This window comes from Callithrix jacchus, chromosome 1, assembly GCF_049354715.1.
Source record: "Callithrix jacchus isolate 240 chromosome 1, calJac240_pri, whole genome shotgun sequence".
NCBI lineage: Eukaryota > Metazoa > Chordata > Mammalia > Primates > Cebidae > Callithrix > Callithrix jacchus.
The window spans coordinates 157,387,276-157,409,851 of NC_133502.1; the positions used below are offsets into that span (position 1 = coordinate 157,387,276).

Here is a 22,576-nt window from a genome sequence, read left to right on the forward strand (position 1 = left end):
TAAGAGACCAAAGATTAAACGCTAAGTGGATACATTTTATTACATAATAGAAACTGTAATCCAACAGGGACTCCAAGCTCTGAGAGATGTGATTTAATTCAGGAGAAATGGGGTAGGTCTTTTCATCAAGTGACCTTGTACTTATATGTTTCTGACCTACATTAAACAAGCTAAGCGAATGATGTTATTGGGCAGGATGAAGGTGGCTGAGCTGCACATGTGCCTGGCTGCTGCATACATGAGGTGTCTGTCTCAGGACTATAGTAGCTAGCTCGCTTTTGCTACATAATTTATATGTCTGAGCTGGGATAAGTCACCTAGTTAAATTTACATCTGTGCTGGCAGCCAAATGGCCAGATCAGAATTTATCAGTGAACATGAGCTCAAGCACCCATATTAGACAAAAATGCCTCACACCAGTGTATCAAGATAGAGAGAGGCTGGGAGCAGATGTTTATGTAACAGTCATTCAAGCCCTGGATGACCTACCTTCTTTTACACAAGCAAGAAATAAACTACTAGCTTAAGTCACTGTTACTTTGAGTCCTGTTGATGATGGGGTTTTTGTTTATTTTTGTTATGTACAGCCTAAACTATCTTAAATGATACAGATATAAAGCACAGTTTATTACCATTCTTTTAGATAGAAGCTATATTGCTCCTTTACAATAATACCACATATTAGAAATACAGCAAAAAATTTTACTTTGCATTTTTTATTTTTTTAGACAAGGTCTTACTCTGTTGCCCAGGCTGGAGTACACTGGTGCTATCTCAGCTCACTGCAACCTCTGCCTCCCGGGCTCAAGCCATCCTCCCACCTCAGCTTCCTGAACAGCTGGGACTACAGGGAACATGACGCCACACCTAGCTAATTTTTGTATTTTTTGTTTTGGGTTTTGCCATGTTGCCCAGGCTGGTCTCCAACTCCTGAGCTCAAGTGATCTGCCCACCTTGGCCTCCCGAACTGCCGGGATTAGAGGCATGAACCATCATGCCCAGCCCCCCAAAATTTTAATGTTATAATAAAAGTTATATTAGTTATATAAATAATATAATGTATATTAAGTTATAAATTACATAATTATAAGTTAAATTTATAAGTTATATTTATAAGTTAAATTTATAAGTTATATTTATAAGTTAATTTATAACTTATATTAAGCTATAAATTACATAATCATAAATTATAATTATATAAATTATATTGTTATATTAATTTACAACCACATCACTATACTATGTTTTTTCTTTATAAATACACACACATACACTGTTGTTTCTTCATATATCTCTATGTGTTTATTTTTTAAAGAGAGGGTTTCACTCTGTCACCCAGGTTGCAGTGCAGTGGTGAGATGATGTGATCACAGTTCCTGGGCTAAAGCGATCATCTCACCTCAGCCTCCCAGGTAGCTGAGACTGAGCTATACCTAATTTTTTTTTATTTAATTTTTTGTGGACACAGGGTTTCTCTAAGTTGCCAAGGCTGATCTTGAATTCCTAGCCTCATATAACTCTTCCACCTGTATACAGTGCTAGGATTACAGGTGTGAGCCACCGTGCCTGGCAGATTTTCTTAATCATCGTCAAATAAAGCTAATTTTATTTAATAGCAATAACCAACTCTTGGTTATTGTCAACAAATTACTCAAATTTTTAATTAGAAATAGAGCTAAAGGCTAGACAAAGGGGCTCACACCTGTAATCCCAGAACTTTAGGAGGAGACTGAGGTAGGAGAATTGCTTGAGGCCAGGAGTTCAAGAGCAGACTGGGCAACAGTGAGACCTCATCTCTAAAAAAAATTTAAAAATTATCCAGGCATGGGGCATGTGCCTGTAGTCCCATCTAGTTGGGAGGCTAAGGTTGGAGGATCACCTTAGCCCAAAAGGCTGAGACTGCAGTGAGCCTACCTCATGCCACTGCAGTCCAGACTGGGTAACAAAGTGAGGCTCTGCCTTAAAAAAAAAAAGAAATAGGGGGTACGGCGGCTATGGGGGTGGCGGGCCGCAGGCAGGGGCCATGGGCAAAGACTACTACCAGATGCTGGGCCTGGCCGGAGGCGCGTCGGACATGTAGATCAAGCGGGCCTACCATCGCCAGGCGCTGCACTACCACCTGGACAAAAACAAGGAGCCCGGCGCCGATAAGTTCAAGGAGAGGCCTACGACATGCTGAGCGACCCGCGCAAGCGCGAGATCTTCGATCGCTACAGGGAGGAAGGGCTAAAGGGCAGAGGCCCCAGTGGCGGTAGCGGTAGTGGTGCCAATGGTACCTCTTTCAGCTACACATTCCATGGAGACCCTTGTGCCATGTTTGCTGAATTCTTCAGTGGCAGAAATCTCTTTGACACCTTTGGGCAGTGGAACAGGGAGGAAGGCATGGACGTTGACGACCTATGGGCATGGGTGGCTTCACCAACATGAACTTTGGCCGCTCCCGCCCTGCCCAAGAGCCCACCTGAAAGAAGCAAGATACCCCAGTCACCCATGACCTTCGGGTCTCCCTTGAAGAGATCTACAGCGGCTGCACCAAGAAGATGAAAATCTCCCACAAGCGGCTAAACCCTGATGGAAGGAAGGGACCAAAATCGCATTCCCCAAGGAAGGAGACCAGACCTCCAACAATATTCCAGCGATATTGTCTTTGTTTTAAAGGACAAGCCACACAGTATCTTTAAGAGAGATGGCTCTGATGTCATTTATCCTGCCAGGATCAGCCTCCGGGAGGCTCTGTGTGGCTGCACAGTGAACATCCCCACTCTGGATGGCAGGACTATACCCGTCGTATTCAAAGATGCCATCAGGCCTGGCATGCATCAAAAAGTTCCTGGAGAAGGCTTCCCCCTCCCCAAAACACCCGAGAAACATGGGGACCTCATTATTGAGTTTGAAGTGATCTTCCCTGAAAAGATTCCCCAGACATCAAGATCTGCACTTGAGAAGGTTCTTCTGATATAGCTACCTGAGCTCTCCAGACTGACTAGGGACCTTTCTAGAGCTCAAGGATTTCTGGACCTTTCTACCAGTTTTGGACCATGAGAGGGCAGAGGGCCCAGGGAGGGTTTTCATACTGCTGAGTGTTTTCCAGAGCATATATTACAATCTTTCAAAGTCGTACACTAGACTTAAGTGGTTTTTCGAGCGATAGGGCATCAGGTGGTGGGAACAGCAGGAAAAGGCATTCCAGTCTGCCCCACTGGGTTCAGCAGCCCTCCCGGGAGGGGCCCACATCCTCCTCCTCCAGTCTCTGTCCAGGGGTGAGAGGCAGACCAGCAGCTGGACTGGATGCCTGTGTCCCTTTGCTTCTGGCTGGTAGATGGTGTCAAGCTGCTGCCAGACCCTGTACACTCCTTGGTCTCTGTTGTGTGATCAGTTTGTGATTTATTCTGTATTTGTCTCCCATGTCTTATTCTTCCCCTGAAGAATCCTGTCTACTCTTTGGCCATCTCAAATTGAGAACCTCTAAACTATTCCTGCAGAACTGCCTGGCTGGCACCCACAAGTAATACCTCTTGTTCCAGCAGGACCAAGGGAGCCAGTCTCCAGCGAGTTACTCCAGTAAATGCAGCCACCTCTCACTCGAGGGTCTGGGAGCCTGGCCCCAGCAAGGGACCCTCTGGACCTCTGGCTCTAGGGAAGCTGAATGTGCTCACTACAGGTCACACTTTCCATTTCTGTAAGGCAATCTTGTCACACCTGGGTCATACCAGTGGCCTAGGTAATTTTTTGTTTCATGGACTCTGGACTCTTTAAAAGGGATCTGATCCTTTTGAATTTTGCACAGACCTAGATATAATCCCTTTTGATAAAAGGGTCTTTGCTTCTGATTACAGGAGCACTGTGGAACATCTGTAAATATGTTTTTATAATTAATTCCGTGTATAGTTGGTGTACACTCAAATAAAACCGGTCCCCAGCAGCCGCGGCTCTCTGCACAGGGCCATAATGGAATTCTGAAGAAATCTTGGGGAGGGAGTTGCAACAAATGTCTGTTCCCTCGACACCAGTTGGGTGCTCAGACCTTTAGACTCATTGTAAGTTGCCACTGCCAACATGAGACAAAAGTGTGTGACTTGTCAATGCAGTGCGACAGCATTAAAGACTGATGCTAAACCTCAGAAATAAATAAATAAATAAATACACTGAAGTAGAATATAAGGTAAGTGTTCCAAAACCTTAGGGAACAGCTCACAGTAGTAGAAACTAAAGATAACAAAAGCTTTCATTAGGTATAATCACCTTAAAAACTCCTAAAACAAATAATCTTAACTTCAAGTGTAATTCCATAATCATGCCCCCTCCCTTACTCCTTTTCTCTCCTGACTCTCAATTCATACAAATACTTAGGAGGCTCACCGGCAAGGCAGAGATCAATTAAAGACTAATCTTGCAGCACACAATGAGCAAAGTACTTCAATATCAAGGGGGACAGAAGTAAAATGTTACAGAAAAGAAATTACCTTCGAGGATGTTCAGTTATCTCAAGGCTCTTTCAAGGATGGTGCCCTAAGCCTCTGGACCTCTGAAGTACATCTTTACAAGCACAGCTCTGCTTTCAGGATCTGTGGGTCTCCTGGCTATGGCTCCTGAGGCTTTGAGAGTGTATGTGTGACATGAATATACCAACCATTTTTAAAGATGCTGGCTGATCTAAGAATTGAAATAAATTTTCTTTCCTTAAATATTTTTATCCTCTGAAAAAAAGTCCAAAAGTGAAGATTTGTATATACATATATGTTTATAATGCATTAATATCTGTCTATTATCTATCTGCCCGCCTGCCTGCCTATCTCAAATCAGTGTTTCTCAATCTTGGTATTTTTCTGCATAATAAGATGTTTCGCAGCATCCCCAGCCTCTGTCCACCTAGAATGACAATCGAAATTACTCCAGACATGAGAAAATGTCTGGGGAGAAAAAAAATCACCCCTACACTCCCGTCAGAACTATTGCTCTAGAAAGCTATTTTTCAGTCTCACCAAGTTTGTGATTTTACATCTGTCTACAGGCCAAGCTGGCTGCTGTCTCAGAATATAAATTTTCAGGTAGCATATAATTCTGAAAAGCCCTGGAAAATCTTTGCAAGCAATATCAAAAACTTGGGTAATACTAAAAAGTATTTTCTAATGCCCAGTGGGGTTCTTTGACATCTTTTCTAATTTCTCAGATACCTGCAACTTTATATCTATAACCATTCACTTCCTCTAAATTATGAATGAAGATTTCTGCCTCAGGGCAAAGACACATGAAATAAGATCAAGGCTGTGGTTAGCCTAGTCACTGCTCTCTGTTGACAAGTAAGCTTAGCTGTAACCTTGAAATTCATACTTACTATTCAATTTTGTCTCCAGGCCAAGAAAGCCTCCAAAAGGACTCAGGAAAAGAAAACAAACAAAAAACCAACAATCTGAAGCAAGCTTAGAAATCAGTTACTAAGAGTCTTCCATCTCAATGTTATCTCTAAGTAGATAGGGTGGTAGGGTGGTGGAGGGAGGGGTGTGTGTATAGAAACAGAACCCTACTGAAGTAACAGTGATCTTGAACAAACCTCTAATTATCTCCAGGAAAACACTATCTGTAGTCTAGAGATGCAGAAATGATTTCGTTTTTGGCTTATTCCAGAGGCATAGCTCTAACTAATCAGCAAAGCTCATAAAACTATAACTGCGTTAGAGAGAAATAGAGATAAATACTGCATTGACACTATTTTCTGAAAACGTCTGACATCCTATGTAAACCATCTGAATATAGTATTCTTTCCCAAATTATAAGGATTATTATTCTGCAAAGAACCATGGTTATAGAATTTCTTATCTAAGAATAAGCAATGCAGACTGGGACCACATGTGACTGGGGGACTAGAGGACTGTTAACATTGGACACCTCCAATGGAGGGTACAATGTTACTCTTTAGAGCAACAGGGATTGTGCAGTGTAGTCTCTCACTATTCTTTGCTCTTTAAAAATACTTTGGTATCTGCTTGCCCCAAAGTTCCAATGAGATCTTTACAAATTATTTGACCCCCTACCCTCTTCCCTCCATGTAAATGTTTAAATCTTTTATGATTTAACAACTCAAGACTTGTTGACTCCCAGCTTTCTAGACATGCGGAAAAGTTTTGGATGCCTAAAAGTTACAACTGACTAATTTAACTTACTTAGCTGGCTTCCCAGGGCTGAGTGTATGTTTCCTACACCTGCACCAGCAGGTAGCAATCCTGTGACAGAGCACATGCAACCACTATTATGTATATCCCCTCCCTTCCAACAAACTTGGAATAAAGTTCTAAGGCTAGGGTTTACTATGTCCCATCCTATTTTATCAGCCTCAAGATTGTACTGAAAAATCCTTTTTATCTAATCTACTTTTGGTTTCACTAATCCACATATTCAATAAAGCTTCACCTAGCACTTTCTATGCGCCAAACATTATGTTAGCAGTGGTAAACAAGTTAGATATAGCTCCCACTTTCAAAAAGCTTACCAACTGATGGAAAAGACAATGAATTAAACACACATTAATGAAACTCGTATTTAGTTCCAACAGGAGAAGTATAAGATACTACAGGGACACAGCAAGGACTTCATACCTAGTTCAGAGTTTCAGTAATGTTTCTCACAAAAAGGGTACTCTGAGTATAGACCATGATACTGGACTTGCCTAGGAAGGAAGTAGTATTCTTTACAGAGGGGACAACATTGCAAAGATGACACTGCCTTCTGGTAACTAAAACAAGTTCAAGATGGCTAAAAAATAAAATGCAAGGCACTTATTAGCACAGAGATGAATCTGGAGAACAGACAGAAAAAAATGCATGAGAAGTCTGACAGGGCAAATTAACATGTCAACTTTATCTTGAAGGCCATGGGAAGCCACTGCGGGAATTTTAAACAGCAAGAGAATAGAATATTTATGCTTCAGAAAAACCAGAGAGGCTGTACCATGATGAACAGACTAGAGGGAGGCCAGACTAGAGGCAGGAACCAGTAAAGGCTAAAGAAATCCTGGCAGTCGGTCACAGCATTGGGAGTAAAGAGGATGAAGAGATTCAGGAAATTTTCAAGTGACAGAAAGTAAATCAAACGTATTACAGTTTATTTTGGTGGAATGGGTAGTGAAAGTTAACTTCTCACCTTCCAACTGGGAAGTTACTAGATGATGCCTACACATGACCAAATCAGAAATAAACATGTCATTTCAAGATATGGAGGTAAATATCAAAATAATTAGGATCAAAAAAGTGGTTCCTCTTAGATAAAGGAAGAAGACGAAGAAGGCAAAGGTCTTATTTTTTACTATGAGTTTTGTAGAAATCCGGCTCTTTAAACGACATGAATGAATAACTTTGAAAAACAAAGGCTATATGGATCCTCACATTATCTTTTTCTACTCCCCCATACCACATAAGCACTTTGTACTTTTAGAATGAGAAAGGGTTAAAAAGGTTTATTACCTCTCAAAAGAATTATTTCATTTAAGTTGCTTTGTTTACCTTAAAAACTAACTCTTGCTTTAGTAACTTGGAATCATTAAGTTTTTCTCAAAACAGCAGCAAAATATTGATCAATTCACTTTCTTCTTTGAAATTGCTGAGCCCATGGAACAGAGCCGCAAGTTAACAAGTGCTTTCTATTGCTTTCGAGCACCATTAGCTTCTCGGGTACCTGAGCACTTGTCTTTAAGAGGCCAAGGCAGAAAAAGATATCATAGTGTTACCACCACCAATTGGGAAGGCCCTTGTCAAAATCACCTAAGTATCTCTCCTTTTATTCTTTTGAAAAAACTGATTTTCCCCTGCCATCAAGTAAAAATCATGCTTTGACTAAAATGGCCCTCTAACCAGCTCTAACTCAGAGACTTTACTGCATTTGTTCTGAGTTAAAGAACCATGTCTCTCCTCACAAAATATAACATTAAAAACAAAATTAAGCAGAATCATGTTGTTAAAGAAGTTTACATAAAAGTATAAATTATTTTCATTAAATGCATTGTCAGAACCAACTTGTCAATGACTCCTTGATTATACAAGAATACTGATGGCAGGAAAACCAGTGTTTTCCAATTGCAGAGCACAAAGACAATGCCATATTGTTTCGAAAAAGTTGATCTTTTACTTTTTATTCTGAGACTGTCCTTCTTACTTTTTTGTTGTTAAAATGTAATTTCTGGCACATGACACAGAAAACCGTTTTTAAGTATCCATCTAAACTTAAAACCAGATGTATAACTAGATATTCCACTTGTAGGTATATGTCCAGCTACAGTAAGTACTGTGTGCATATCCGTCAAAAGACATGTATAAAAATGTTCATGGCAAAATAAGAAATTTTTGTTTTTTAATACAGTTCTGCCGGGCATGGTAGCTCACGCCTGTAATCCCAGCACTTTGGGAGGCCAAGGCAGGTGGATCACTGGTCAGGAGTTCAAGACCAGCCTGGCCAAGATGGTGAAACCCTATTTCTACTAAAAATAGAAAAAAAAAAAAAAAAAAACCTAGCCGGGCATGGTGGCAGGTGCCTATAATCTCAGCTACTTGGAGGCTGAGGCAGAGAACTGCTTGAACTCAGGAGGTGGAGGTGGCAGTGAGCCAAGATCACACCACTTCAGTCCAGCCTGGCTAACAGAGTGAGACTCTGTCTCAAAAGAAAAAAGGATAAAGTTCAAAGCATCTTGAATTATAATGTCCATAAACTGCAAACTATCCAAATATCTATCAGTCCTATAATGAGATTGTAATATATTCATGTAATGGAAAAGAAGACAATAATGAAAAAAGCATGAACAATGAACAGAGAAAAAAGTCCAACAACATGAATGAATCACACAGATACACTGTTGAGCAAAGAGGGCTGACTCAAGAATACCTCCTATATGATTTCTTTTATATGATGCTCAAAAACAGGCAAAACTAATGAAAAGTGACTGCAGTTAGAATATCAGCAGGCAGTGGGGTCTGACTGAGAGGAGGCAGGGAGAAGCCTTCTAGAGTAATAAAATTATTCTATATCTTGATATGAATGGTGGTTACATGGGTGTGAATATTTGAAAAAAATCATATTGTCTATTTAGATATACATTTGGCTATTCAGATATACATTTTACCATATATAAATTATACCTAAATAAAGAAATTTAAGAAAAACATGAGACAATGGGATAATTTTTCCAACATTATAATTTATTTTATGAAATGCCAGTGACAGCAGATGACAGAAACTGTTATTTTAATACCTGTACTTACAAAATAACAAGTTGCAACTCTATACTGGTATCCCAAATAATTTTTTCCCATCTTTGTATTTTAAAAATGTATAAATTGAAACCTACACAAAATTGAAACACTAGTACAATTAACAACCATATGTCTTTCATCTAGATTCACCAATTGTTAACATTTTGCTACAGTCACTTCCTCTCTCCCTCTCTCAGTTTTGGCTGAACTGCTTGAAAATAAGTTGCAGACATCATGACACTTCATCCTTCAAGGATATTCTTTTACAGAACCAAAGTATCATTGGTTATGATTGGTTATCATTGTATCATTGGTTATCAATGTATCATTGGTTAAACCAAATTTAACGTTGATATAATATTATTTAGCATATGGTCCATGTTCAAATTTCCCCAACTGTTCCAGAAATATTCTTTACAGATTCCTCCCATCCCCCATCCAGAAAACTATCCCAGACTCATGCACTGCATTTGGTTGTCCTATTTCTTTTTCTTTTTTTCCTTTGAGAGAGAGTCCCGCTATGTTACCCAGGATGGAGTGCAATGGCATGATCTCAGCTAACTGCAACCTCTGCCTCCCAGGTTCAAGCAATTCTCCTGCCTCAGCCTCTCAAGTATCTGGGATTATAGGCGCCTGCCACCACATCTGGCATCCTTTTTTTTTTTTTTTTCATTTTTAGTAGAGATGGGGTTTCACCATGTTGGCCAGGCTGGTCTCAAACTCCTGACCTCAGGTGATCCACCCACCTTGGTCTCCTGGGATTACAGGTGTGAGCCACCACGTCTGTCATGGTTGTCTTATTTCTTGAGTCATTTTCAGTCTGGTATACCATGTATTACATGGTATTAATTTTTTAAAATTTATTTTTGGCTTTTCATGACATTAACAATTCTTACCAATAGTCTTTTTTTTTTCTTTTTTTTTTTGAGATAGAGTCTTGTTCTGTGGCCCAGGCTGGAGTGCAGTGGCACAATCTGGGATCACTGCAACCTCCGCCTCCCGGGTTCAAGTAACTCTCCTGCCTCAGCCTCCCGAGTAGCTGGGATAACAGGTATGTGCCACCACACCCGGCTAATTTTTGTATTTTTAGTATAGGTGGGTTTCCGCCATGTTGGCCAGGCTTGTCTCGAACTCCTGACCTCAGGTGATCCACCTGCCTCAGCCTCCCAAAGTATAAGCCACTGCTCCTGGCCCCAATATAGATTTTCAATTTTCCTGGTACATGAAACCCAAAACTCTCCCAGTGATTTTTATTTACTTAGTGTCTTCTGCAACCTTTATCACAGCATTAGTACCCAAATACCTTTATCATGACAAGTCTGGATAAAGCTATTTATCAATACAGACACAGGACAGCTCAATGTTTAAACAAAGCTTAAGATTATTCTGTTTTAACTCACCGCTGAGTCTGAGCAGGCCATGGGGTCTGGTTTGGCGTGGGCACTGAATTCGTGGGACTCACTAGCATGGCACTATAGATATTGGAAGCAACCACAAGTATGCAGAGAAGAATGGGCCCGATGATTGCACCTTCCAGGCCTAGGTAGTATGCTCCACCGGCCACTGCCAAGCCTGTCAGGTAAGGATGGCCACCTCTGGATAAAGAGCATACCAGTTAGTTGACAACCTTTAACACACAAAAACTGGAATAAATCTGAAATACATTTCTAATACAATGTTCATTCTTTAATACACTATGTTTTTTAGTATATTATCAGCTTTCTTTAGATCTTTCTTTAGATCACCTCAGTGCATATAATTGAACATTACAATAATATTGAGACGCAAGAATTTTTTTCCTATGGGTGACTAGTGCCTCTGTTTATAGCTCCCGGAATGAAAGAATAAAGTCAGCAATGTTAACAGCTATTTTATACCCATTACAGGTGCCTGCCTATGGTGGGTTAACGTTGGCTTAGGACTGGCTAGGAGTCACCTGTTAACTTTACCTCCATCCAAGATAATTAAGTGAGCACAATTTAGCATGTAATTCAGTTAATTATGCTTTTATAACACAACAACAGTAGCATCCCTGTTACTCATAGGTCAGACTTTTGGCAACCTCTTAAAATATAATTTTTCACACAGGTAATGATAAAAGGCCTCCTGAGGAAAATCTGTGTCACAAAGCCCAAGATTTCTATTTCACAGGAGAATAAAAAATGCCCTCCAGCTTATTACAGTATCACTTACATAAGTGGAATGAAATAAAATAGAACACAGCTGCATAGCATACTGATAATGAAAAGAAAGGACCACTGACAGCAGAAGGACTGAGAAATAAGTCACATCCTGTTTGTTTCTAGTTTTAAACATGAGACGAGAACAATTCAAGTGAGGGGCAAATAACTAAATATCCTGGAAGGATGTTCTACATTACAGTTAAAACAAAGTAAGACTTGTGCAGAACCAGTCTTCAAGGAACCAATATGCTATATTGATAATGTGTTTGTCTTTCTCATTCCAAAAAAATGATTAGGGCACTATTCCATGTTTTCTTTTTTTTTTGAGACGGAGTTTCGCTCTTGCTACCCAGGCTGGAGTGCAATGGCGTGATCTCGGCTCACCGCAACCTCTGCCTCCTGGGTTCAGGCAACTCTCCTGCCTCAGCCTCCTGAGCAGCTGAGATTACAGGCACGCGCCACCATGCCCAGCTAATTTTTTGTATTTTTAGTGGAGATGGAGTTTCACCATGTTGACCAGGATGGTCTCGATCTCTTGACCTCGTGATCCACCCGCCTCGTTCTCCCAAAGTGCTGGGATTACAGGCATGAGCCACCGCGCCCAGCCAGTATTCCATGTTTTCTAAGTACACTTCTTCCCTAAACAACACATTCAAGGAAAATTATCAAAAATGCTTAAAGCTTTTTCTTCACTCCATCACCCAGGCTGGAGTGCAGTGCCGCAATCATGGCTTATTACAGTCTCTACCTTCTGGGCTCAAGTGACCTCCTGAGTAGCTGGGACTACAGGCATGTGCCACCACACCAACCTAATTTTTGTATCTTTGTGGAGATGGGGTTTTACCATGTTTCCCAGGATGGTATTGAGTTCCTGGGCTTAAGTGATTCACCTGCCCTGGCCTCTCAAAGTGGTAGGATTACAGGCTTGGGCCACCATGCTCAGCTTCAAAGCTTTAAAAAAAAAAAAGTGTGGGAGTTTATGAATAAAAGTGTACCCTATTAAAAACTAAAACAATTTATGCCAAACCTTTTATTTTCCAATGACAATGTTTAAAGACAGTATTTTAGGTCAGGCACGGTAGCTCACGCCTATAATCCCAGCACTTTGGGAGGCTGAGGCAGACAGGTGAGGTCAAGAGTTCAAGAGCAGCCTGGCCAACATGGTGAAACCTCATTTCTACTAAAAATACAGAAATGATCTGGGTGTGGTGGCGCACCCCTGTAATCCCAGCTACTCAGGAAGCTGAGGCAGGAGAACAGCTTGAACCTGGGAGGCGGAGGTTGCAGTGGCCAAGATTGAGCCACGGTACTCCAGCCTTGGCGATAGAGAGAGACTCCGTCTCCAAAAAAAAAAAAGACAGTATTTTATTTTTAAGATAAAATCACATATAAATCTTTAATTCTAGCAATAAATCTTAATATAAAATTTATAGCAAATTTTAAAGAAATAAAAGTACTTAAGTATAAATCATACTTATTCCTGCTCAAATGTCAAGTGTTACACACTACTTAACCACACTATGATGGTCAGCTTTTAATTTTCTCTCTCAAGTTTTATACATAAAAGTTCCCCTAAGTCTGGCTTATAAAGTTGCTTGTTTCTTTCTGCTCTGGAACTCTGGGGCTTCAGAATTGTTCGATATCAGTTATCATTTAACTTTCAGCCTAGATTTTCATAAGCAATGTGAATCTGAATATACGACTAACTGAGAACTGGCTTGATTTATTTAATGTAATTTCTAAAAGAGACATCAAAACCTATAGAAACAGACATTTATTTATTGTATTATATGGCTAAAGTATTGATTCTGACTTCGATTTAACCTGTATTTATCATAAAACCATTCTAATTCTATCTTTAGAGAGCTCTGTTTGCCAGAAATTTACTTGCTGAGATTTGGTTTCACATGGAAATCCTCAGACATACAATCTAACATTTTCTCCAAAACCAAAGAAATAATAAAAATAACTATTAACTCTTCATTGTACTTGAAATATTTGATGTGTATCGGATCATAATTCTTTTCTAGGTTAAACATCACTAAATCAAGAGAAAATTATTCACAATTTGGTGTTAACTCAGGACATCATATATTAATATTATAAATAAATATGTAAATAAAAAAATATTGGCTGGGCATGGTGGTTCATTCCTGTAATCCTAGTGCCTTGGCAAGTTCAAGGCAGGAAGACTGCTTGAGACCAGGAATTCAAGGCTGCAGTGAGATATGACTGCACCTGCATTCAAATCTGGTGACAGAGATATTGTCTCAAAAAACAAAGAAAAAAAGTTGCTCTGGAACTTTGGGGCAACACCAACCAAAAAAAAAAAAACCCCAAAGTATCATGCTTGTCAACAATATTATTTTGAATTAAAATTTCATTATATCAGTGGGAACACAAAAGACTATTTCACTGAAAACTCCTACTACTAGATCTTTTATACATCCCCAGGGGGAAAAATCCTGCTTTAAAAAAAAAAAAAAAAAAAAAAAACAACCAAAGAAACAGAAATGCCTAGATGATTCACTAACAACTTAAGAAATTCTGTGGCATACATACCCTGATATGTCAGAGTAGATTGCAGTATCTACAAAGTATGTTGGCAAGAGATGAAAAATCAACAGTAAAATGGCCTTGCATCCTAACCCTTGGGTCAGCCACAGGTCTAGAACTGCAGGTACTGCTGCCCAATATGTCCCCAGGAATGGCACTGCTCCAAGGATTGCTGCTAACGCTGAAACAAGAGAAAAGAAAAGCAACTTAACATCATCAGCAAAACACCAACAAGCAACAGAACCTAAGCAGTGGCTCCTCCTCCTTATCAATTTCCACCAAAACAAGTTAAATACTCACAAATCAAATATTAGGGAAATGATATACCCTATCTAACTGAATTTTCTAGCTAAATAAAGACTCAATATCTTAAAAGGTGATACTAAAAAACTTTCTAAGTATGTGTTTTATTTATGGATCTATTCTTAAGCAATAAAATTTCAGGGTTCTGCAGTTGTTACTCTCAATCAGTAGTTAATACATAGTCCTATAAATACAGCTACAGAACATGTGTCAAAACTTGTACTGATTCCAAAGCCCAACACTATATTGGGCTTTGGAGCCCAATCAGAAATTAGTTTCTAAACCTCAGCATATTCTTTACTTTGCTTCTTTCTAATAAAAATAAGCAGAAAAAAATCTTGAGTTGAAGGACCCTGCTTCAAGGTCATTCCCTTCCAGAGCAGTATGTTTAAGCGATCTTCCTCCATCTGGCTTCTCTCCAGGTTAAGAGTAAAGCAGATGTAGCATCTAGTTCTGGTCCTACGAGAAGCCAGGTACGTGACCTTGGAAAACTGGTCTCTCATCTATATGGTAAGACCACCACCTACTCTGCCCACCTCAAAGGGTGCTTACATGCCAGAGGGTAGGTTAGTGAAGATCACAGTAGGGAAGAATGTGAATGAACTTGAAAATGTAGAAGGAAGGAAGCACAGACAAATAGGGGAAGGGCAGCTGGTGGTAGAGGCAAATGTGAAAGAAAGAGATATTTAGGAAAATAAGCAGCCACAGAAATAAAGGAAGAAAAAGTGGAAGAACCATCATAACAGATCTTAAGAGGTATGGAGACAGCTTATGTGCCCTCAAAAGCATTCATCTTGCCCTGGGATGTTATCCCTCATGGACAAAGCTATTTGGCAACACATTGCTCCCTGCCAATCAGTTCAATTCAAACATTATTTAAAGCCCATTATGTGCTAGGTATTATGCTAAGTGCTAGAACATTTGTCCATTTAACAAATATATTTTTTTTAATTTTAAAATTTTTTATTTTTCAAAAAGACGGGGTTTCACCATGTTGGTTAGGCTGGTCTTGACCTCCCAACCTCAGGTGACCCGCCAGCCTTGGCCTCCAAAGTGCCTGGATTACAGGCATGAGCCACCATACCCGACCCATTTAATAAATATTTAAGGCAACTGATATGGTTTGGATCTGGGTCCCTACCAAAATCTCATGTCAAATTGTAATCCCCAGTGTTGGAGGTGGAACCTGATGGGAGGTGATCGGATCATGGGGGCGGATTTCACCCCTAAGTGGCGTTCTTATGATAGTGAGTTATCGTGAGATCTGGTTGTTTAAAACTGTGTATTCACCTCTCCCCTCTCTTCCTCCTGCTCTAGTCATGTAACACATGCCTGCTTCCCCTTCACCTTCCACCATGATTATAAGTTTCCTGAGGCCTCCCCCAAAGCAGGAGCGACTATGCTTCCTGTACAGCCTGCAGAACAGTGAGCCAATTAAACCTCTTTTCTTTATAAATTACCCAATCTCAAATATTTCTTTATAACAATGAGAGAACAGACTAATATAGCAATGTTTTCTGTGTGCTGGGTATGGTTCCAGCTGCCGGGGATACAGCAGTAAACAAACACATTACAAATCATATTCTGCTCCTAATATGGACTAGATTAGATCTCAAGCCACAAAATTTAGTTTTTTAAACTTGAGGAAGTAGACATTTCCTAAATGGTAAAATGGCTTAACTTTCCTTAAATAGAGAACAGTGGAAGATATAACATGATTGTTACCTGACGGTATGAAGACAATATTGATGCCAAATATAGTATGAGTCAGCCAGGTGTACAATCCATAGAAGCCAGCCATTTTGAGGGAAGCATCAAACACCCCTCTGGAATGCCCAAAGATAAAAACCAAGAGTAAATAAACACAGTGTCATATCGTGATTCAGAAAAATCACGTGGCCACTTGATTCCAAATCTAGTAATAGCTCAAAAAAAAATAAAGACCTTACTTTAAATATATTTATTTATATAATATGAAATGTTTTATTTTGAAATATTTACTAAGCTATTCTTTACATTTCTGATGAAAAAATAACTGAACTGAAATACCTTAAAATACCATATTCACTGAAATAATTACTCAACTTTTCACTCTTTGTGAAAAGTTATTTTCAGTTCTTTCACCGCCAAAGCAAATGGAAAGAAAATTAAGTGTGAATAACATGTTTCCGAGAATACAGTTAAACTCTAAGAAACCCAGGCTGTAGCCAGCCCTCCCCTTTTGGAAAGAGCCAATAAGGGATAGTGTAACTTATATTTCACCAACCTTTCTTCTCTTTAACAAAATCTTCCTACGTTTCTTAAACTATGCAACTAGGCCTACAATGTAACATCTCTTAAAAATGCTATCAAAGAATGATCATTGGGGGAGAATTTATGGAAAAAAAAATTACTAACTCCAAAGCAAAATCAGAGAGGAAAATATATTTGGTGACTAATAAAGGAATTCGGTACATGAAAATTTGCAATGTCAGGCGCTCTCTAAGATTAGTAAGGCAGCTCTAGTAAGGAGGAGAAATAAGGAACTCTTCAGGGAGCACAAAGAGGGCAATCCTTAAGTAATCAGCACTAGTAACTTAAGTAACCTTAAGTAACTAGCAGTAGTAAGGACCAGAAATAAGGAACTGTTCAAAGAGCACAAAGGCGGCAAACCTTAAGTAATCTCAAGGCAGCACAAAATCATAAAAACCTGGACTCTATGGGGCGGTGCAGAGGGGTGCCAGGAAAGCACCCTCATATGTTCACTACATAGGAAGGAAAAGCTGTAGCTGAAAAAGAAGAGACTTTAGCTGCAATAGTGACCTTGTACATGCAAAAGGAAACACCAAGCTTTTCTAAAGCATCCCAAGAGGTATACTGTTAAGAGCAAAGCCAAACGCTGTAATCTAGTGATTCAGTCATTTAGCAAGGGTTCTGGGACATGGATCCATGGACCCAATTCTAAAACCTGCTTTGTCATCCTGACCAGTAGCTTTCGCTAGAGAATGTCTTAAAGGTGCCATGACTCTGCAACAAGAACCCAGAATAAAGTAGGATCAAAAATACCCAAAGAAAGGGAAAGGACCTGGTAAAAGGATTAATGTAATAATAAGAGATCTTAACACCCAGATACATAAGACCCATAATGAGATTTAGATTCAACGAGACAGAAAATTGATAATGATATCCGGGACTGGAACTAAGATCCAGAACAAATAAACTCAATAGAGCTCTCCATTTTAAACACACAAAATATACATTATCCACAAAATCTAACAATATATCTATAGATATACAAAGACTCAAAACAAGGGGATGGAAAAAAACTCACCAACCAAATGAAGAGCAAAAATAAATAAATAAATAAAAAGCAGGAGTTGCAATTCTCACACTTAATAAAATAGATTTCAAAGCTACAAGGATGCAAGGGTAAAAGGATTAATGCAACAATAAGAGATCTTAACACCCAGATACATAAGACACATAATGAGATTTAGATTCAACGAGACAACAAATTGATAACGATATCCAGGACTTGAACTCAGAGCCAGAACAAATAAACACAATAGAGGTCTCCATTTTAAACACATAAAATATGCATTAACCACTTTAAACACTCAAAATATTGATCAGTCATTATTGAAACCCATTTTAGGAATGAAGTAATATTCCTTTTTTCCTCTTTTTCTTTTTTTCCCCTTCTTTTTCTCTTTTTCCCTCAAAAAAAAAAAACCACCCCACCCCAGCACTCCCTAAAAAAAAAAAAAAAAAGAAAGGGAAAGGACCCAAAGAAAATACAAAGGATCCACTCAACAACTAAACAGAGAGGACAGAAAAAAGAAAATGACAGAGCTTCAGGTTTTAAACCTGAGGGAGAAAGAATGACATTGTCTCAAAGAAACGGAGAAGGCCAGAATGGAAGAGGCATGGAAGAAATGGGGAGTTTGTTTAGTTTGGGCAACAGGAACTCAAAAAGGATGAAAATACCCTAGAAGTAGCTGAAATAAGAGACAAGGCTTAACAGAGAATTCAAAACAAGACATCTGAGATGCACTAGAATAATCATAGAAGAGTAAAAAACATCTTAAAGGGGCAAGTGGAGAGAAAATAGGGCAACAGGTTGTGTTTTCATAAGGGACCTAAAGACAAAGAAATACCAGCCACAGAGGTAACGAAATCATTTTGGTAGTAGAAGGAAAATCACTAGAGTGCAGTATTCCGAGACCAAGGGTGAAGGTAGGTTTTGAGGGGGAGGAAATGATGACATCAGTAACCAGAGAAAAAGTAAGGAAAAAAGTATAAAATTTGTCTACAATTAGGGAGGTCAATGAGGAAAACATATGATATAATTTTTTTTCTTTAACCTTATGTTACTAAAAATTTTTAAAGTCAAAAATAAGTTGACATCAAAGGTGCAACAGAATATCACAACTCAATCACCCCTCTGAGTGGCAAGTAAACAAGGCTAATCCAGTAAGGACCACATGTAGAAAACAGCACAGTCTTCTTCCACCACTAAGAATACTGGTTGCTGGTAATGTTCTCAAGACAACTTTTAAATGCACTATGTATTGCTTGCAGTTACCAAACATATTCATGTAACCCAGTGAGGGATGAAGACAATATATTTCCCTCTATCTCATTACTCATGATCTGGCACACAAGTTTTATAAATAAAACAGCAGAGAAAAATCCTCTTACAATTTACAAGAAGACAGAATTTTTTAACTCCCTCAAATTCCTAGCAACTTCTTATTCTTGTATCAGCTTTATTAAACTATGATTTACAAATAAAACTCACTAATTTAAGCGTTCAATTCAGTGATTTGGATAAACATGTAAGTTCTATTACCATGATTACGATCAAGATGTAGAACATTTGTATCACCCCAAAAGTTCCTTCGTCCTCCTCCTATAGTCAAACCTTCCCTAAACTCTGGCCTCTGATGGCCACTAGATATGCTGTCACTATAATTCTGCCTTTTCTAGAATTTCATCTAAACACAATCATAAATTATATAGCTTTGTATTAAACTGTGATAAAATACCCATGGCAAAATATTTACCATCTGAACCATTTTGAGTGTGCAGCTCAGTAGTGTTGAGTACATTCACGTTGTCATGCAGCCTTTGGTGTTTCTTTCACCTAGCATAATACTTTTGAGCTTCACCACATTGTTGAATATATTAGTTTGCTCTTTTTAATTACTGAGTGGTATTCCATTACGTAGATCTACCACAATTTGTTTATTCATTCACCAGATGATATGCATTTGAGGTGTTTCCAGTTTGGGGGTATTATAAATAATTCTGCTATGAACATCTGTGTGCAAGTATTTGTAGATATATGCTTTCATTTCTCATCTATAAATACCTAGGAGTGGACATACTGGGTCATATGATATCTATTTAACTTTATAACTAATACTAGCTTTAATCTCTCAATTAAGAAAAAATTAATAGCACATGAATACCAACCCAGAAGCCACTACCTCCTACATCACAGCACATCGCCTCAAGGTATGAGGTTAAACCTCACAGTATTATGTGAGTGGATACTGGCAGGAAGAGCAATTCAGCTCATGAAGAGCTAAATAATAATGCATCTGAAGCTCCTAGTAACTGACCTAGTACACAGTAGATGCTCAATAAACAGTGGCTATTAGCAGAAAATATGGTGTGTGCACAAGAAAATACTATTCAGCCACCAAAAAGAAGGAAATCCTGTCATTTGTGATAACATGGATGATTCTGGAGGACTTTCTGGTAAGTTAAATAAACCAGGCACAGCACAGATAGACAAATACTGCATGATCTGACTTGTAAGTAGAATGTAAGAGTTGAACTCATAGTAGTAGAGAATAGGATGGTGGTTGCCAGGGGCTGGAGAGGTCAAAGGGTCCAAGTTTCAGTTTGGATGAGTAAGGTGAGGAGAGCTACTGTACAGCATAGTGACTATAGTTAATAATAATGCATTGTATACTTGAAAACTGGTAAAATAACATCTTACATGTTTTGTCATAACAAAAATGGCCTGTGAAGTAATGAATATATTAATTAGCTTGATTTAACCATTTCACAATGTAACATTATATTACAAACTGTAAACTTATAAAATTTTTATTTGTTGCCTAGCTGGTCGCGGTAGCTCATACCTGTAATCCTAAACTATGAGAGGCCGAGGCGGGTGGATCGCTTGAGAGCATTAATCAATACAAGCATATTACTTACATCAAACCACTGAAAGATCATTTTCCCATTTCATTCTTTCACTGATTGGTATCAACCAGTTAGTTGACATTTTTTGGATACTCAAATTCAGTAAGCACTTCCCTGTCTTATCATCTATGAAAGTCATTATGATAACAGGGTTTTTTTTGTGTGTTTTTTTGTTTGTTTGTTTTTGAGAGAGAGTCTCACTCTGCTGCCCAGGCTGGAGTGCAGTGGCACGATCACAGATCACTGCAACCTCCACTACCTGGGCTCAAGCGATTCTCCTGCCTCAGACTCCTGAGTAGCTAGGACCACAGGCATGTACTACCATATCCAGCTAATTTCTGTATTTTTAGTAGAGACAGGGTTTCTTCCTGTTGGCCAGGCTGGTCTTGAACTCCTGACTTTAGGTGATCTGCTCACCTTGGCCTCCCAAAGTGCTGGGATTTGAGGCGTGAGCCACTATGCCCAGCCTCATTTCTTTTGTTGGGAGCATTCCATATCTTCCCTCTAGCTACTTGAAACAATATAATTCATTACTGTTAACTACAGCCATTCCACAGTGCTGTATAACATCAGAACTTATTTCTTCTAAGTAATTTTTGTATCCTTTATGAAATCTCTTTACCCACCCCTTCTCAGGCCCAACCTCCCTTGAGAGGTCACATCTTCCCTTTCTTGGCTCATCTGCCCTGGAGACCCAGCTCCACAGTATGTTATATAGCAACCTGGCTGACATTAGATTTCCTGCGTGAGGGGAACAGCCACACTGTGCATTCAGCCCTAGAGAGCTGCTGAAGGGGCACAGGGGATGACCTGCTTATGTGGAATTCTTCCATTCTCCTCCTCCAAACTAGTGGTGAATCACAGACAGAAACATACAATGACAGCATCACATTAGATCATCTGGAAGCTATGGCAGTAGTAAATATTAATTCAATATTTTTATATAGTAATACATGGTTATGTGTCCTTGACAATGCCCAGTGATTGTGGATGCTTATTCTAATGCTAACTAGAAAAATAACCAAGGGGTTGTTTCAGTTACAAGGACGAACAGTAAACATGTGTATCTCAAAACTACTTCCATAGTAAACCCAGTAAAATGAATTTAGCAGTTTTTAAAGCATCACAATGAGAAACTAAATAAAAGAAACATTTTTAAGGTAATTTACGGTGGAAACAAGTTTATGAGATGAATCTTCCATCAGGTAGGTTACAAAAGGCATACATTTACTGTCTTATTATTTAAGAACTGCAGCTAATTTAATTTCCCCAAATATGCATTAAGATATTTCTGCTTATCTATTTCAGTGTTGGGAGAGATTTCTTTAAATAAATGAAAATACATTTTCTTTTCTTACAGCTTCATATTCTTCCTTACACATTTAAATGTTATTTATATTCTCAAATCAATGAGAATTTGTACTATTTAATTTGCTCAATGTAAAAAATGGAAACAGTGATTTACTAAATGATCAATGCTGACCTTTTTTAATCCAAATACTTTTAATTCTTCAAAATTGAGAGGTACAGGTGGGAAGCATGTTCACTTTCCAAATGTGAATCACATGACATACACATTCTCTTATCTAATTCAACAGGATGCCCACCCACTGGCACTGAAAAGCTGTAATCCCAGCAAGCAAGAGCCATACCCGTGTGCATGCACTCATGTGAAAATATCACACACACTAAATTGCATTGAGGCCGTGACAACATGCAACTTAGTAATGTGCAATATCTCCACCAGAGCAAGCAGAATGGGAGCATCGGGGAAGAAGGGTGTGATGTACACATTCAGGAGACAACATGCTGCTAAAGAGAGGAAAATGGTCTGAGGATAAAGGATGCATGCCACTGACTCAAAATTTCATGAAATGAAAATCCAACTGCAAATGTATTCAACTGAGAAGAATACTTATTCAGAATCAAAACAATGATTAAGGTTCAAAACGTCAATGAGATCGTGATCATAAAGAAGCCACATATTTGGAAGGCGAAGCTTCAAAAACAGACACTTTCAATGTCTGGTCATGCAATTAACCCCCAATTTCAATTCCACTTTTTACTTATTCACAGATCATATAAATGAATGTAATGATT

The 22,576-nt window shown here is 38.9% G+C and overlaps 1 protein-coding gene and 1 pseudogene across 8 annotated transcripts in view; one reads left to right on the plus strand and one right to left on the minus strand.

Moving 5' to 3' along the window:
• The window catches only part of TMEM245 (transmembrane protein 245), a 106,683-nt gene that overhangs the window by 5,657 nt on the left and 78,450 nt on the right, over positions 1-22,576 (minus strand). For all 8 annotated transcript variants that reach the window (XM_078373992.1, XM_035254173.3, XM_078373991.1 and 5 more), the window contains 3 exons: positions 16,004-16,104; positions 13,982-14,156; positions 10,637-10,831 (listed from right to left, as the gene is read on the minus strand). In XM_078373992.1, the coding sequence (XP_078230118.1) occupies positions 10,637-10,831; positions 13,982-14,156; positions 16,004-16,104 (471 nt within the window). The remainder of the gene's footprint in view (positions 1-10,636; positions 10,832-13,981; positions 14,157-16,003; positions 16,105-22,576) is intronic.
• Positions 1,978-3,226, plus strand: LOC103794377 (dnaJ homolog subfamily B member 1 pseudogene; annotated as a pseudogene).